The sequence below is a fragment of the Halyomorpha halys genome, unplaced genomic scaffold, assembly GCF_000696795.3.
Source record: "Halyomorpha halys isolate HHAL.00 unplaced genomic scaffold, Hhal_1.1 Scaffold152.1, whole genome shotgun sequence".
NCBI classification, from domain to species: domain Eukaryota; kingdom Metazoa; phylum Arthropoda; class Insecta; order Hemiptera; family Pentatomidae; genus Halyomorpha; species Halyomorpha halys.
The window spans coordinates 604,422-622,096 of record NW_027109315.1 but is presented as its reverse complement, the minus strand read 5'-3'; the positions used below and the strand labels follow the sequence as shown (position 1 = coordinate 622,096).

General features: G+C 31.7%; 1 protein-coding gene across 1 annotated transcript in view; it reads left to right on the top strand.

Annotated features, from left to right (window-relative positions):
* Positions 1-17,675, top strand: part of LOC106678649 (coiled-coil domain-containing protein CG32809) — a gene marked incomplete in the record, with an annotated part of 525,778 nt that overhangs the window by 296,275 nt on the left and 211,828 nt on the right. The window contains 1 exon segment of the mRNA XM_067047514.1: positions 15,082-15,141. Within this exon segment, the coding sequence (XP_066903615.1) occupies positions 15,082-15,141 (60 nt within the window).

The following is a 17,675-nucleotide window of genomic DNA, read 5'->3' as shown; positions in this document are numbered from 1 at the left end:
TTTATTTTAGTATGTATGAGATCATTAATCACTATTACGTATTGCCCACAATTGTGTGGCAGATTGTAATATCTATCATTAAATAAATCCATCAAAAAAAAAAATTAATATGAATTTTAATAATAAAAGAAATAAAATTCTTAACCAAAATGCTATTTGAAGTAAATTAATTACAAGCCTTACCTGAATGTATGGAAGTTTAAAAATAGTTTCATGATAAGATTGTTGATAGTGTCTAGTTGTTCTAAAATTAAAATATTTAAACTTTAATGAAATTGTGACAGAATAGATAGGTAGACATGAGCTTCGGCATGCTTATAAATAATTAATATGATTATCTAATTATTTATTGTTTTAATCTATTAATTTATTCATAGGGTAATTTGACTTGTAATTAATGACTTGGGTAGAATAGCGTGCAAAACGTTTTTAAACAATTGGATGTGAGGTGTAAATTCATAGTTAAAGTATGATAAATTATTAATAATAATTTTGTTGTTAAAATTGTTACCAATGAATTTATAATAAAAGTTGCTAATTGCGATATTGTCCTCGAGGATTGGCCGAAACGTTGTACTGTTGTGTTGAGACTTAACATGCATACCAATTGATTTATTTATATAACAGGTTAAATGGAGATATTTGGATAATAGACATTGATCTAACTAATTAAAGGATATATAGAGTTTATAACTTTTTTCAGGGGATATGACTCAAATTGTATTATCGACTTCTCAATCCATTTTGTTTTAAGATAATTAATATCATGAATATGCCAACACGGAAATTTACGTTCAAGGGTCGACGACCCATAGGAAATGATGTTTTGGTGTGGCCTAGAACCAGCCCAATGTTAAAATCCATCACGCAGAGGATCTTGGTTATAGCCAAATCGAAAGGATCTCGAATACGACTCCTCAATCACAATCAGGTGAACTCTGTTCAGTAATCCATTTGTGGGCTGCCACGTCCGTCAGCTAACCTCCAATCAAACCTATTAGGGTAATGGTTGGAATAGTGCTTCTCTGACACCACATTTATTTCCCGATGTGGGTTTCTTAGAAGCTCAATATAACTTGATACCTATATCATACACGACCTTCTCAATTTTCCTACATTTTTTTTTTGGAACTCAATTCATTCGTTAAAATGCTACAGATCTTTTGAAGTGTCGACGAACTCGATACAAATAAAAAGAAAGAACATCTTAGTGATTCTCTGAAGTGCAAACTGAAACAAGAAAGATCGTCTATAGGCTTAAGAATCACAAACCATATTCAAACAACCTGAGAAGAAGCAACCCCAATTAATTATTACTTAAGCAAACCTATTCAAGAGTTTAGAGAAGAAGCAGATTAATTTCATCACTAATTAGACAGATAATATGCATTTTTAATTATAGGATTTTTTTCTCTGATTAAAACCATTTATAGAGCCAAAAAAAGGGAAATTCGTTTTTATCGAGGTTGTGTTGATCGGACAATGTTGAAGTTTGATAATAATAAATTACATCAGCTTGATTAATTAACGGTCATAATTAATTAGTTCAAACTTTTACGACTTCGTAGTGAAAGTCTGGTTATTGTTTATTTGAAATTATTGGCGTCCCTTAAATATAAAAAAAATAAACAGTGCACATTGATACTTAAACAGAAATGATATCCTATGTTTCCAATGATCTCGCCAAAATATTATGAATGAATTATCTTTAGATATTTTAATATCGACCCTATGATTTACTTAAACTATATTTTCTCGAGTTTTGGTTCCGGGAAAAACCAAGCGGTAACTAATTTCCATAATTTTTATCACACTACTTTATTAGAAATATTTTTCTGTCAGGAACTGTCCTATATTATCCATACTATCGGTGCAGAATCATAATAGTGCAACTGTAAATTTTGCTATTCTAGTATTTTGTTTCATTTTAAGGTAGTTTTCAATTTCCTTCGCATTGACAAAATGTAAGCCTATCTGAATATGTGACATTACTAATTAAAAAGTTAAAATGATCTCTCAACTCAAAAATTATAAATTAGCTGCAACCTAAAATCTGCAACCAATTTTTAAAACTATTAATATTTATAATAGTATATAGGATAAATTCATGTGGTGTATTTAAATAGGATTTCAAAGCTATTTCATTCATTGCATCGGACAGTTTCATCGCAATTGATTAATTTCTGGTTTTTATAATTGATATTAACTTCGGTGTTAATAACCCTTAATCTTAAAAATTTAGAACCATAATTCATACACAATTCTCTCAGAATCTTCCAGAGCCACCACTTTGACTGCGATAATGAGATAAATAAATCGATTTCTGGGAATTGTAACGAGGTAATCTGAAAATTTTATCAACTTGTCAGATATCAAATTTTACAATTCTACATAATTGGAAAATCTGTTAGAAAATCACTGCCCTTCTCACGGGACACTGTTGGTTAAAGTATCATCTGAAGAAAACGAAACGTGTTGAGAACTTGTTCTGAGTTTGTTTTGAAGAAGAAGCTTTGAACAATATTTGTTGATACTTAGTCCTCGCCTTCAACCAACTGTGCCACCTGGATCAGGCTAAAGTTAGACCTAAAGGGATAGAGGAAATCCCAAGAGGTGAGTCGTCACAGGAATGAAACCTCTTTGGGACTTCTTTAGCAACTTGAGGGTTGAAATTAGTTCCAAAATGTAGGAAGTAGCTATGGATTCAAGCCCACCGTCATTGTATTACTTGAGCATTGTTCTTCATTTATTCTTTCAAAAAATAAATAATTTACAATTATTATCGGAATTCCGAATAATACACTTTTTTCCGCTAATTCAGAATAATCTCTAAAAATAAAAAGTATTCCTTATATATATTTGCCATGACGAAGCCTCCGTGTTCATAACTGCTCGTAACGATCCCATCCAAGTTATTCCAGATAAGGTCCAGGTAACGACCTTTTACAGATAGGACTCCGTTCCTGGCGCCTGGAGATAGTCCAATATTCACAGGGTGCATAGATTAATCTCTTTCCGTACACCTATCAGATTATTTTGGGCAAATAAATACGTATACGTTACACGTCTTGAAATGTAGGTTTGTTTGAAAGATATGGTTTTCATTAAATGACTTTACTTTTTATTTCAATGATCCCCTACTTAAAACGCTAAAGATCCGAATTCAACTTGTAGAACATGATTGTTTTCTACGCGTTTGAATTTGGAAAGAAGGTCCGGGGTTAAAGATGATTTCGCCTGTCTTCTGTAAATTGTTAATATTACTTAGCATTCTATTTCCTAATTAAAGTACATTTTTGACTTACCAAATGCTCAAGTACATTATAGTAAAATTTTGATTTTATTCTGTTTAGCAACATCTTCTTTTTGGATTTCAAAAACTAATATTTAAATTCCTAACGGATGAAATATAAATTCTTTTACTTCTCCTTTGAAAAGATACATTATAAATTCCAGGGTTTCTATAAATTTCTGGTCATTTTGAAAAAGATTCCTTCATTTTCAAAATTTCTTTAAAAATAAGTTTATTTATTTTTAAATTTGTTCGATAAACTTGATACAATACAGATACTATTTTTATATCATTCGCCGAAAGAAGGATTTTTTTGAGAATCAAATTCTTTAAAAAGTTAAAGCGTACTGACATGAACATTTTCGCAGAGCCGCACTAATATCCTCCAAGCTACACATGTAAGACACAGATTAAATTCTGGTTTATATTAAAAAAAACAAAAAACAGTAACAGTAATATTACGTAGTTATCTAAAAAATACTATTATCTTATACAGCTTGTTCATATGAAAAAACATTCTAGTAATCAACGAATAAATTCATTTCGAAAATGTTTAAGAAATTTTCCTTCTAAGAAAAGCAAGGAGAAGAAGAAAGAGATTTGAGAAGCCCTAAGAAAATTGATGAGTGATTGGAAGGAGATGTCAATAAACCTTTCCCGACTGTTTTTCCCCTTCCGAGATTATAACTAATTTTCTCCTCATTGGTCTCGATTTAGAGATTGGAAAAATTATTGGTGACAACTCACTTTACAGTTGATTTTCTTTTTCTTTAAATATCTTCCCTCTTAGACTTTTGAAATACTCTATTCTTTAATGATTCTCCCTGTCTGTCGGCCTTAATTGTATGGAACCTTCAACAATTTACCTCATCAAGTCCTTAATTAACTCTAAAATGAATTATAGATGGCAAAAACGATAAACAGATATATATATGGTCATAGTCAGGACGTTATCAGAGAATGAAAAAAGCACCGAGCTCCTAAAACACAGGAGTCTACGTTGAACCATTTCAGAGAGAAGTCTCTTTCCAGTCCATAGAATGGCCAACTTTAGTAAAATCAGTCTTTTTGTTTTCATTATTGTTTCTGTTGCAATTAAACATTTAATAAACGGTTTATAGCAGAAAGTGAATTTTAGTAAACAGTTATATTTTCTTTTATTTCTTCCATACCGTTACAAAAGAAAATAGTAAGAAAGTCGCAACAAAAAAAAAATTATTTTTCTACAACTATTGATATTGGAGCTAGGCATTCTGTTGTATGAAAAGTTAAAATTTAATAATAGGTAAGTTAAGTTAAAAAAAAAAAAGTACGGAGAGTAATTAATACTACTGAGTTGGTTTAGCTTTAATTTACTAAACAAAATATTCCCTTATATTTGAAATTTATTTACATATCTTGAAGATTCTGTAAATATAATCGTGGATTTTATTGTTAATGAGAAAATATAGTGATTAACTGTAATTCATTGATAGTATTTTTTATTTCTACCTTAGTATATTTGAAAATATTGTTCTTGATTTTTTTTCTAGTTATATTTTTTCCTTTCTCTTTTGTACACTACGATTTTTATATTTGTTATTTTTATTATTTATTAATTATTTTTCTTATCTTGTACCTCGTGTTTTGTTATATTACTTACTATACCGACTACCTCTGTATGTCTCTCTGCCGTAAGAGAAGTAAATTAATAAATGAAAAATAAAATAAAATATTCTCGGCTTACAAGTGAAACACATTAAGTCAAGATTGTCTAATAAATTGTCAAAATAATATTAAACTCCAAAGAATTTATTAATATCATAAAAAACTACTTATAAAAAGTAAAATTACTAGTTTTTTGTTATAAAATATATGAAAACTTTAATTTTCGACTTGGTGTATTTCACTTGAAAACCAACGATTTCTTCGTGATTTGTCTACACAAATAAGTATTCAATGTTAACATACATTTAGTTCTTTTCACTTTACTATATGAAAGAGGAATCGATACTTTTTTCGGTATTTCGGTCAGTTGAATATTGTCCCCCTGTTGATACAGAGCGATACCTTCAAAGGAAACCTATTTGATGCCGTACTAAGCTTTCCGGTATATCGCTGGCTTCTTCCACCAAAGGCCCTCTTTGCCTCACCTTGTTTTCAATTCAAATCCCCGCCCCTCCCCTTTCTAGTAAATAATTCACAAGGGAAAAAGAAAGCTATTGGATCTCTCTCGTTGAGCTCTTATTTTATTGATAATGGCTCAGGAATAATCTAATTCCATCATGGATCTGTCCACTGTAGAAAATGTGAGATGGAAGGGTTATTAGACTAATCGAGTATGGGTGCCCCGTTAAATGATTTGTTCTTCAATCAAATAATTTTGATTCATCTATCGAGAGATCAATATGTTACGAATCCTAAATCGAAGTATGTTCTCAACTTATTTCAACGTTGATTGGCAGCTTTGCCATTTTGACTTTTTTCTTGTATTTGTTTATTGAAACTTTCAGCTGTAATAAAACTGTAAAATACTATAAGTTATGTATTGACACTTAACAGACCGGTTTCGAGGTATCCTCATTTCAGACGCCTTGGAGGATTATTATCAGGAACTGAAGAGGAAACCAGGTTCATAATTAGTGGATTTGAGGGGGTGAACAGTTTGGCTGGATTGATAATCTGGTTAAGTCTAAAGCGGCAAGGTAATTATGGATGATTTTCTTTAAGGCGGAGTAAGGAACATTGAGAAATTTATTAACGATTTGGGAGTGTTAGGTTTGCATTGATTACGGAAGGAATTCAATTGTTAAGTGTGTATAAAGTGCGCCTTCAACTGAAGGCCAGATATTACTTCACCTTAGAATGCTGGTTTAAATAATATTAGTGGGCTGTATTCGAGAATTAATTACAATGACAATTGAAATAAATTAAAAAGAAAAAAAGATTATTGAATGATATACAACATGGTTGTAGGGGGTAGCTGAAAGAAAACATTTCTGATTAGAAGCTGTTAATGAATTTGGATTTGGGGTCTATTGCCACTGCGATATGATGATGAAGAAGTAAGAGATATTGAAAGAGGTGAACCCTTGAATCATTCTCCTCCTACGAGCCATCTACTCCATTGCCGGGGGGCTACAACCCAAATGTTTTACTCACACATGTTGATTTTTACTAAAAAGAAAGAAAATTATATTCACAATGGAAAATGGCTCTCTCATGCCCTTCGGCTTATCTTCTCTCCCCAGAGGGCGCAAGGAGAGACAAGGTTCTACTACTTGCCACAAGGGGCGCTAGCAGTGCCTACATTATGGGGGCTCTTCCAGGCTATCTCGTCACGAAACAAAGTGGAGTTTTGAAGCTCAACTCAAGTTCAAATTGTCTTTGTACTAGTCAAGTAATTGAGTTTTTTGTAGGGTCATTTTGTGTCGTAACACTCGAGTCATGACATATGTTCTCTCAGATATAGATGTATGTTGGCATAATAGATTCTATTACTATTCTGGTAACGCTTCCAAAAATTGTTTTCAGTTATAATTTTAAAATAGTATGTTTAGTTGTTGTTTAATTTAGGGCTATTCGAAGCCATTTCAAGAAAAAAATGCCTTTAACGTGCACTGTAGCCTATACATTTTTTTTCTCGAAAAATGTTGAAGATGTCATTCAATTTCGTAGGATGCCTTTTATCATACTCGAAAACGGCTGAAAATACTTTTTATAACCTATCTCAATCCCTTAAAAAACAAACAAATATTAATTTTATTAGAATTAGTTATTCTTACAACTGTATAGAAATACATACAACAAGTAAATTTGCTGTTAGATATAAAATACTCATAACATGACACAAACATGTGGACAATCTACCCATTGATAGAACTCAGATAGAGAAGAAGATTTCGGGGCTTTCTTCTTTTCAGACGCCTAGGGAGATTATCAGTTATTGAAAGAGAAGCTCAGATTAGAAACAAGTGGGTTTGGGTGGTTGGGAAGTTTATCATGAAAGGTAATATCTGGTTCTGGCCAAATGGAAAATTTAAATCCTGATGAATGAATTGATTTGTGAAAAAGTAAGGAGCATAAAGGATTTTACGAAGGCTTTTGGATTGTAAGGATTGGATACGAAAGGAATTAAGGTTTAGTGGAGCCCAAAAGCTCAACTCCCTATGTTCAGATAGGCCTTATTATAGTCAACTAGATTTTGTAATGGATTGGCAGTTTAGACCGCTTGTCTATTAAATGTTGTAATAGTTGGAATCGACGAGCAGTCTCCTGTCTTTTCAGTCTTGTATGAGGATTCAATGCTATTCGTTTGTCCAGATTAGCCCTAAGTAACGGGTCTGTTCGACAGAAATAAGTGTCGAAGGAAACAAATATTTTAATACAATTTTATATTCATTTAATTATTTTTAAAATATTAATTTATACTTTCACTTACCAATATATAGCAAGGAAATTATCGCAATGGTGCAAAATTTCAAGTTTGAGTTATCATAACAAAAAAGACAAAAGGCCGTACAAAACTGAAATTACATATTTAATATGGCTATATGCCTGGGACGTGACATTAACTGTTTTCGCTAAAATCTTCAGACTTTGCCATTTAACAGAATCGATGTATCACTTTTTTCTATTTTCTCCAAAACGGCTTATAAGAATTCGTTCTTTCTTCCTTTTTTTATAGCATATAAGTGCATTATATAAAATAAGAAAGGAATATTTTTCGATCTACGATCCAAATGAATAAGCAGTTAGGTTTGTTTTTGTTTCTATAACCTTGCGTTTTATATCTCATATGTAGGCTATCTACTGCAGATAGTAATGCAATATTTATATTGAACGTGAGGTTTAAGGTCAGAGGTCGCATCCTAATTAGATTGTTGCTTTATCTTGCTACTTTTATTGGAATGTTTGCATTCCATTCCGTTGCGAACCAATCTACAGTAAAATAGTATGTTTATAAATTGTTCTGTGAATAGAACGTTTTTAAAAATATTAATTAATTAAGTTTTTGGTTTATAATTTTGAATAATGACCTTTTGTAATCAATTGATGACCAAGAGTTTTCACTTACCCTTAAAACTTATCCGCGGCTCTCCGAAATATTTAGACGGACTTTTTTTTTATTTTTCATAAAATCCGCTCCCTTTTGAACGGGTGGACCGATTCTCCTCTTTTGTTTTTTGGGGTTTTGGCCAGAGTTGTCTATTTTCAAAATTAGAATCCCAACATCCGTAGCGAGGATACGGGAAACAACTAGTGTAACGGGCTTTGTTGGTAGAGCTGTAATGATAGCTGTGTGGGTGGATTCACAAGTTGGCATCAAATCACTCTTGACTTGATGATCCTCGGAACTCGACGTTTACATCCCCAAATTGAACTTTTTATTTGTTCAGGCTTTACTTTTTTATTTGTTATAATTGATAATTAATTGAAATAATAAACCATTGTGTAATAATAATACTTCGATTTTTTAGATGGGAAATAGAACTTGTTTCAAATAAATTAAGTTATATTTGAATCTCTCATTGATAATATTATTCTATGGAGCTGTTGACCTTAAATTTCCATAGAAAATGGCCTATTCTTTCTATTTAATTTGTTGCTATATCGGTAGGATTTCATGACCAAGATGTAGCTTTAAAAGCTATCATAAAACCTTGGAATTGTTTTATATTATAAGATATATGATTTAAAAAAAAAAAACTTTCAAGCAATAGTTTCAGACATATTTCGTTTGGATCATAAGTTATTAATTATCAATATTCTTTTAATTCCCCTAGCTGCCAGTTTTTTGATCCTTTAAATGATTATTGTTGTTTTTTACGTAAGTAGATAAGCCGTATATCTGTATTTCAGTGCGGTGTGCACTCAGCGAGTTATTGATAGATTACCTAAAAGTAAGTCATTCTTTCATTCTAAATTTTCCTGGCCCAAAAAAACAAAACAAAAAGACGCTAAAGTGAAATACTGAAATAAAATTATCAGCCATACTATGCATTTTTATATTTACAACCTTTTTCATATTTACGAACAACTACAACCTATACATTGATAAAAAAAAAATAAATAGCATTTTAAGTTAGTAAAAATCTATCTTGAAAAAGTGTCAGAAAATCAATTTTTTTAGGTAACGCTTGTACGGAATGCTGCTATCGAAATTTACTTTCTTATATCTCGAAAACTTAATGTGATAATAAATACTTAACGTGATTTAAAAAATAAAAATAGTTTTGAACGTATATATTACTTATCTACCCATACCTCGCTAGAATGGACCTGATACTGAAACATAGTATTTATTCCACACCCCTTCTTCCCCCTAAGACTATGACTATGACAAATCGATCGCGACACACTTATAAGATAAAAGTAGATATTATATACCACTTTTGTTAAGTTGTGTGTTTCGTTCTGCTATGGGACCATTACTGTTCTCTTTTTTGTCACTATTACATAAATATAAATATTTATAACCTAACCCTCCCTGCCTTATGTGTTAAACTAATACCTTCAAAACCATTATTTATGGACTTAGTAAGTTGTATTTAAAGCTTTGATGGAATATGGTATTTAAGGGGACTGAGAGAGGTAAATCATAAAATAATAGATGCTTTGTGTTGTGTAGTTGTGTCTTTGGAAGATTCCTAGTCGCAAACGAGAATATTTTTATTGTATTACTTTATATATTGTATTACTTTATATATTGTTTTACTTAGCTCCGTTTATGTTCACATGTAAAGGAGAATGTGGTAGTTATAGCCCAGGTAGTTGAGGCGTCACCTTAGCAACCTCTAAACGCTGCGGTGACTACGGTCCGATTCTGAACTGAGGTCGCCACGAAGTAAAAACTTAACCCACAGTAGTTTAAATAGGTTGATTACCTAAAGGAATACCCTCCCCTCTCTCCCGTATGTCTGATAGGTAGGTAGCAAAAAAAAAACTGCATAAAATATTTATGAATAATGTATCTATAAATTAATTAATTAAATAGGTTTTTTTTTAGCAAATATTGTTATTTTTGACATGACTGCTTGGGATCTGTACTAATCGTTTTAACGGAAATTCTTGTGGTTCCGTACTCGCATGCTTTTTTTGATAACCGTCGTTCCTATCTTCATTTCTGCCATATTTAAAATAAATTATTTAGCGGAACATTATGACAAAAAGTCTAAATCAACACTTTATCCTACCTTGCGATTCCTGCTTGGTTTAAATTCCTCTATTAGCCCGTAGATATTAGCTATCTAGCGATCTCGGCCTAACGAAGAAGGGTTAGTTTTGCTCTGAAAAAAAAAAGACAAAAAACTGATTGATATTCAGAAGAGGACAGCTCTCCTCTTGTGGTTTCTTTTATTAGAGCAAATCTAATTTTAAGAATTGAGAAGGTCCTAAAATACCTGCCATTGTTTGGCCTTTGGGCCGCGTACGTGATGCCTTCACCAGCTACAATGCCAGAACGCTCCCCCATATTCCTCTGCCGATGGATTCCTGGTTAGCTATATTGGATTTAGGCTTATTGCTTTCCTCTTTTTCTGGAAATACTGCGGAATTTTCTACCAATTCGATTATGCTTTCCAATTGTTTATAGATAGGGATTGATTGAGGGGTGGTTGATTCAAAGTGTTGTGTTGCATTACCGCTGTTATAAACTACTTGTGAGGAATCCCGTCCTAAGTTCATATTTTATCACCCTGTCCCTTTTCCACACTACCTCCCTCTTCTTTCCTTTTTCTCTTCATTATTTATTCACTATCATTAAGTTAATCTTCCAGATTTATTCCGCCTAATCATTCTTAAAACAATTAAAACATTAATCATTTTAATAGTTTTAAATCGTTACATCTTATGTACTTATACACAACAAAAATGTAGGGTTTCAAAATTAAGTCTCTATAATATTAATAAATAACTAACCATTCATCGTTTAGTTCATTGAAGTATTATGAGGACGGAAAATGACAACATCTGATAAATGCAGAATGGATACATTACACCAACAATTCCAAAAAGAAACATCAATTAGACACGTCATATGACGTCATAAGACTAACGGAAGGTAACACCACACCTCAGCGCGGGAGTTGCCACACCCTTCTCCCCTTTAAAGGAAAATTGAAGCCAAAAAGTGGGGATTTGCCTCGCCCCCGGAGCCATTGAGGTTAAAAGAAATGTCCTCCATTGTAACTTAAACTGAAGCATAAAGTCGGCCCTAGAGTCCTTCCCAGAATCTCCAATCCCACACCAGAACCCTTGAAGAATGGTTTCAAAATTAGAGAGTTCAAATAAATTCCAAAAAATCACATAATATCACGCTTACCCTTCGTCGTAAACCAGTGAATTCCTGCTCATTAGTACTCTATAATAATACTCCAACTATCTTGGAATCCCTATACAAGACTTAACAGACAGGAAACTTCTCTTTGTATACAATCAATACATATTAGAAAAACGGTATAAACATTCTATTAATTACAAAAAAGTTATTTACATCACTATAATCAGGACTTCTTGGACTTACTGAGTTGAGCTAAAATCCTTAATGCTTTTTACTTTGTCACAAATAAAATCATCCACAAGGACATGTTCCATATATTGCCCATTTGGCAGAACCACATACCCATCCTATAATATAATCGATAAACTCCCTAATCAACTTGTTTCTAACGTTGCTTCCCTTTCATTATCTAATAATCGTCCTAGGCGTCTGAAAAGAAGGTTACCTCGTGACCTTCTACTCCAGAAATTTTATTGGAGTTCTTCTAATTGTTAGTTTTTCCTCGATTCCTCAATCATTGTAACATAACCAATACCACACTTAATTTTTTTATATTTATGTCAATAGTTGCAAACTTCTACAAATAAATATCAAAAAAACAGAAGGAGATTAAATACAAATCAACGAATCGACTACAACCAAATGGTTTATCTAATTAATTTTTTTTTTTTTATGTCAACGTGCAATGTGGTATCTTAGATCTGTATTTGTTTGGTCATTTCTTTTTCTGTCCAGATAAAACCTGAAGCGGTGACACTTATCTGTCGATGTGAGATTCGAGACTTTGCTTTTTTTCTAACTCCCAACGATATTTGTTTTCTCTTTTTTTTTTAATAAGCTAATTTAGTGTCTTTATTTGTAATTTCAATTTTCTACTAAGCAAGGTATTAGGTTAGGTTACATGTAACTTAATGTATATTAATTTTAAAAAAAATAAGAACCGCCATTTCTTTAAATGAACTATAAATCGAAATTGTAAACATAATTCCATTATTTATAATACGGCTCTCAATGTTGTAATTTACGTCTTTCTATTTTTTTTCGATGCAGCCTTCTACCAGTCTTTGAATTAAACAATGAATGAATTATAGTTTGAACCATTTCTTTTCGTTTACCATAATACAATAAGGAGTTAAACAGACGTGCTTTGTTTAGACTTTAAACAAACATCGGTTTCTGATAGATGTAAAGCTATAAATTCTTTTCAAGTTTAAACATTCATTCCTTAGTTATAAATAAAGAGGTATTGAACGTTGGTCATTGCGGTTTTGAGGTCGAGTCTCTATCGAACTGTTTTTACAAAATTTACGTTAAACAACTTCCTGTAATGTATTTTACTCTCTTGAGTATTCATTTACCTCAAGATATAACAGACATTATTTCTTTCTTAAATATCGCTTAGTTTAAAAATTTCTATTTTCATGGTTTCTAGAAAAATAATTTTTAAAAATGCCTGTACTATTTAAAAATGTGGATTTCCACCGAAAACTCTAATTCAAAATTTTCACGACTTTCCTTTATTTTATATTCCCTATATTGCTAAGAGAAAATGAAAATAAGAAACTTGACAGATGAATTATATTTATACTACATTAATATAAATAAATATCTTTGTGAGAATTCACTAATATCTCTGAGGTGCAATATAAATTAATAATGAAGTTTTCTTTTTTTTACAATTAGGACAATGCTTTAGTCATGAAATGTCTTAATTACACATTATATTATGTGTCTATGCGCACCTATTTATTTTTAATAAACTAAAAATTTAGTTCTTGAATAATTCTTTTGTACTATTTTTGAATTATCAATTACTTATCTTTACAATCATGTAAATCATCGTTATGTGGTCGGTTCTCTTTGTCATAACGAGCCTCATACTAAAATTAAATATTATGTTTACTTAACGACTAAAATGTTCTGGATTTTTTTTTCCTCTTGAATTTTAGAATTTCAGTAGGTTTCATAAAATTGTTTTTTTTTCTAGTATTGCTCCACTCTAATCCAGCTTCTAAAGTTAGTTTCTTCTCGAAGACTGGAAGAACCAATCGTCACCCTCTCCCTCCAGGAAGATAAATATAAAAGTGAGGAATATTGAGGTTTGTACAAGAGGCAGAGGTGTGCTGAGCCTAGAGTAATAACTCCTCCATCGATCTCCTAATCTTAGCTTTGCCTCTTCATCTCCTTTATCCTCTCCTACCTCTTCCTTGCCTCCTGGTCTTTATCTCGTTTCGGCCATCTCTTCGGCTCCTTTCAACTGGTTCCTGAGGGGGAGGGGGAGGCTAAAGTGGATTCGCCACGGTTCAGTAGTTGCTTCCTGCGGAGATGAGTCTCTTTGAACCATATGATAGCGCGAAAATAGTTCGGAAGATACAGAAGAAATAATCTAAGAAACTGGTATGTGATTCTGTCCCTTATATATCCGAACACATATCGCATGTTGACAATCATAGTGGCTTGTTGTAAACATATCCTGAGGAGATATAAATGTTTCAAACTTTTACAAAACTAGGAATTAAATCAAATAATTTCCGTTGTAATTATTTTCTCTCTATATACGCTCTTATCTTGCATTAGTAAAGGATTGCTGGGTCAGCTAGTTCTATATATAGTATACTGTGATGAACGTAAAAAGAAAATAGTTATTCACAAGTATATCTTGAATGTGAACTAGTCAGTTTTGAATTTGGTTAAATATTTTAAATATATTTGGTTAAATATTGAACCAGGATGATGTTAAGAACAAAATATTTTATAAGGATCGTAGGTAGGAAATATTAATCAATATAGAATTTCCAAAACTTTTATCACCTGGTTTCACTTGTTAGGGTAAAGATAAACAGAATTTTTTTTTTAATGTTCCGATATTAATTAATAAAATATTTTCAAATAAATACTTTTAAATTTATAATATATATAAACAAAAATAAATATCGCATTTTATTGATAGCTTGTTGTTGAATAGACTCATATATTTATTGAACAACTTTAGATCCAAAGTTCATTAAAACTTCACATTTACATTTGAAATGAGTCAGCCCACTGGTTTCGGGAGCACTCTAGGGTCCACCCAGCCTCATGAAGTTGTACCCTTAGTTAGGTAAAAATCTAACATGATTCTTACCAGATCATCTCCTTGCACAACCGTTGGTCCAGTTACATTACTTCCTTGCAAAGTACTGCACCTCTGAACCTTCATGGGTTTTAGGAGTACAGATTTAATGTTCTGTTTTTTTTTTTAATAAAAAAATTATTACGAACCATATGCCAATGTATAACTGCTTGAATATTTTAATTACATCGAAAACAAAAAAATAAAACAATGTTCACAATCATAAGCAGAATATTCCAAATGACTCTAACTTACTTTCACTTAATCTACATAATTATTATAATTACTGTAAGAAACTACAGTTAAAATAATAAGTACTGATGTTGTCCTTTGCAATCAGTATACTTCAGAAAATTTTTAAGTTTTCAAATGTTATTGATTTTGTTTATTCATGTATTGTGTTTTTTTATGTTTCAGAAGAAGAATGGAATGCAGATGGAAAACAAAGACCAAACTCGACTACCCCGGACCAATCAGGTCATTTTGTTTTTATTAATTTAATAATGCCTATTTTAATAAATAATGATATTTATAAAAATCAAAGCTGACAACACCCATTATTTTTCTGTTCTATATATTTAGCTTTTGATGAAGGAACCATCATGTTCTTTATCTGTTTTTTTTTTGTACTAAGATGATGTGTGTTTAAATATAAACGATTCCAGGTTAATCTTGTAAAAATACAATCTTGAAAATAATAATAAATAAATTATTTTACTATATTTATATTATTTCCATTAAGGTTTAAATAATCAGATTTATAAATACATTAATTGATTAGTTTTGAAATGTTCATTATTTTCGAAGTTATTCAATATAGGTTTTTTCTGCAATCCCCTTGTAAAAATTGTTTTTTCCTATATATTGAAAACTGAGGGTCAGATAAACAAAATAAAATTATAAAAGTGTTTTTATTCTCTTTAGAAATCCCTGTTTTACTCTTTGGCGGCCTTCCTATATATTCGATTTTAACTTTTCTTTCTAGTGACAGGCCAAAAAACACAATATAAGTTTTGAAACTGTTAAAAACACTTTGTTAGTTTTCATTAGTACCTCATTAAAAAATAAGTTCACTCAACTATTAAATACCACAGGATTAATAGATGACAATTGAACTCGATGGTAGTGACGTAGAATGATGGGGCGTAAAATGAGTAAAGCGAATTAGTTTAGTTCAGTCAACAAATAATTTTCGTCAGTTGCCAAAAAAAAAAACCCAAAATATAAAAATATTCTTCAGTTTTTCGCTTGTAACTAAAAAACTAACCATTTTTTTTTTTATAATGAATATTCTATATTAAATTTAATACCATTCCAGTAGTATGTATATTAAATTTTCGGTTAACATGTGACACCGCCAGAACACGTTTTAAAAATAATCCAGTCAACGAATATTCAAGAAGGGATGGCGTATTCATTAAAATTCAGCATATTAGTACATTATCCATAAGTAGACTGATTCATTAATTATTAAGCATTATAATGAGCCTGTGTCTGAGATTGCCGCCCCAAGCTACTCTAAGAGCTAAACTAATTCCCAGAGATGGGCAAAATTTAGCAATATTTGAAATTAATGAATGCCACGGAGACGACCCTTATACATTAATGAACCATAGATAAATAAATATCGTATCCGTGACAATTTTAGCTATTTGTTTTAATTATTGTTAATATTTGCCCAACTCTGCTAATCCCAAGCTTCTTGAATTAAGGAGATCATCATTCTATATTTTGGTGGAGGGAGATAAACATTATTTGACAATCGATTAATTCTCTTTAAGTCTCTTTTAATTAGTGGAAATCAAAAGTTAGATGTTCATAGTGCAAGGGTATACCCACGAACGGAACGAGAAAATTGCAGAGAAAAGGCGAATGAAGCCAAAATAAAAAAAAAAAATTTATGTGATTGTAGCAGCACTTTATTAGTTATCACTATTATTTGCTTGAGAAAAAATTAATTTTTTTTAATAAAAGGAAGATGGTTCGAATGTGGTCAAAGAAAAATAGTAGTGATTAAACTATTATATTGAGCCAACGTTTCGTCCCACTGTTACAGAGCTTCATTAGAGCTTAAAAAAATACGAACATATATATTATGTAAACATAAATCAACAAAGCAAATGAAAACTTAAAAAGATGTACAGTGAAATGTAAAAATTAAATAAGAATAATACAAGGTTTTAGACAATAAATGAAAACGAAAATTATAACTGAGGAAAAAAGAAGAAATATAAAATGTAGTACAAACTAAAAGATAGAAAAAGGGAAATAAGAGGAAAAAAAAAAAGGGAGTTAATCAGGAAGATAGGAAACGCTATTCTTTCAGACTAGAAGTCAGAGCGGAAATGAACAGTTAACAGGATGTTATAGAGAAGTAGTGGGGATTGACAGTTTAGATTACGTTACATTTGAAAATATTTTTGAAGTAAACAGTATTAGAAAATTACACTAACCCGACTAGTCCTCACTTACGGATCGGAAGCCTGGACCCTGACATGTGCTGAAGAAAAGGAAATCTTGATCTTCGAAAGAAAAATTCTGTGCCGAATATTCGGCTGTGTCAAGATTGACGAGAGGCGAACCAACAGGGAGGTCTACGAGCTGTCCGGTGAGGGTGATGTGATGCGGCACATAAGGCAGGGAGGCTGCGCTGGGCTGGCCATGTCAGGATGCGGTTGAGATCCCAAGGAGGTTGCTGGACGGTAGGCTGCATCGGAGTAGAGGAAGAGGCTGGCCAAGGCTGAGATGGGAGGATGCCGTCATCAGGGATTCCAGAGAACTTCTTAGCATCCGCAACTGGAGAGCGACCGCACAAGACCGAGCTACATGGTGAAGGCTCATTGAGGAGGCCAAGGTCCAAACTGGGCGGCAGCGCCACGGATAGATAGATAGTATTAGGAAATTATAGAGAATATTAAAAATAGGCACACATTAAATGATAATATGCATAACAGTGGTGAAGAAATTATTAAAAAAAATTATATACATTATATGCAATTATAAATTATAAT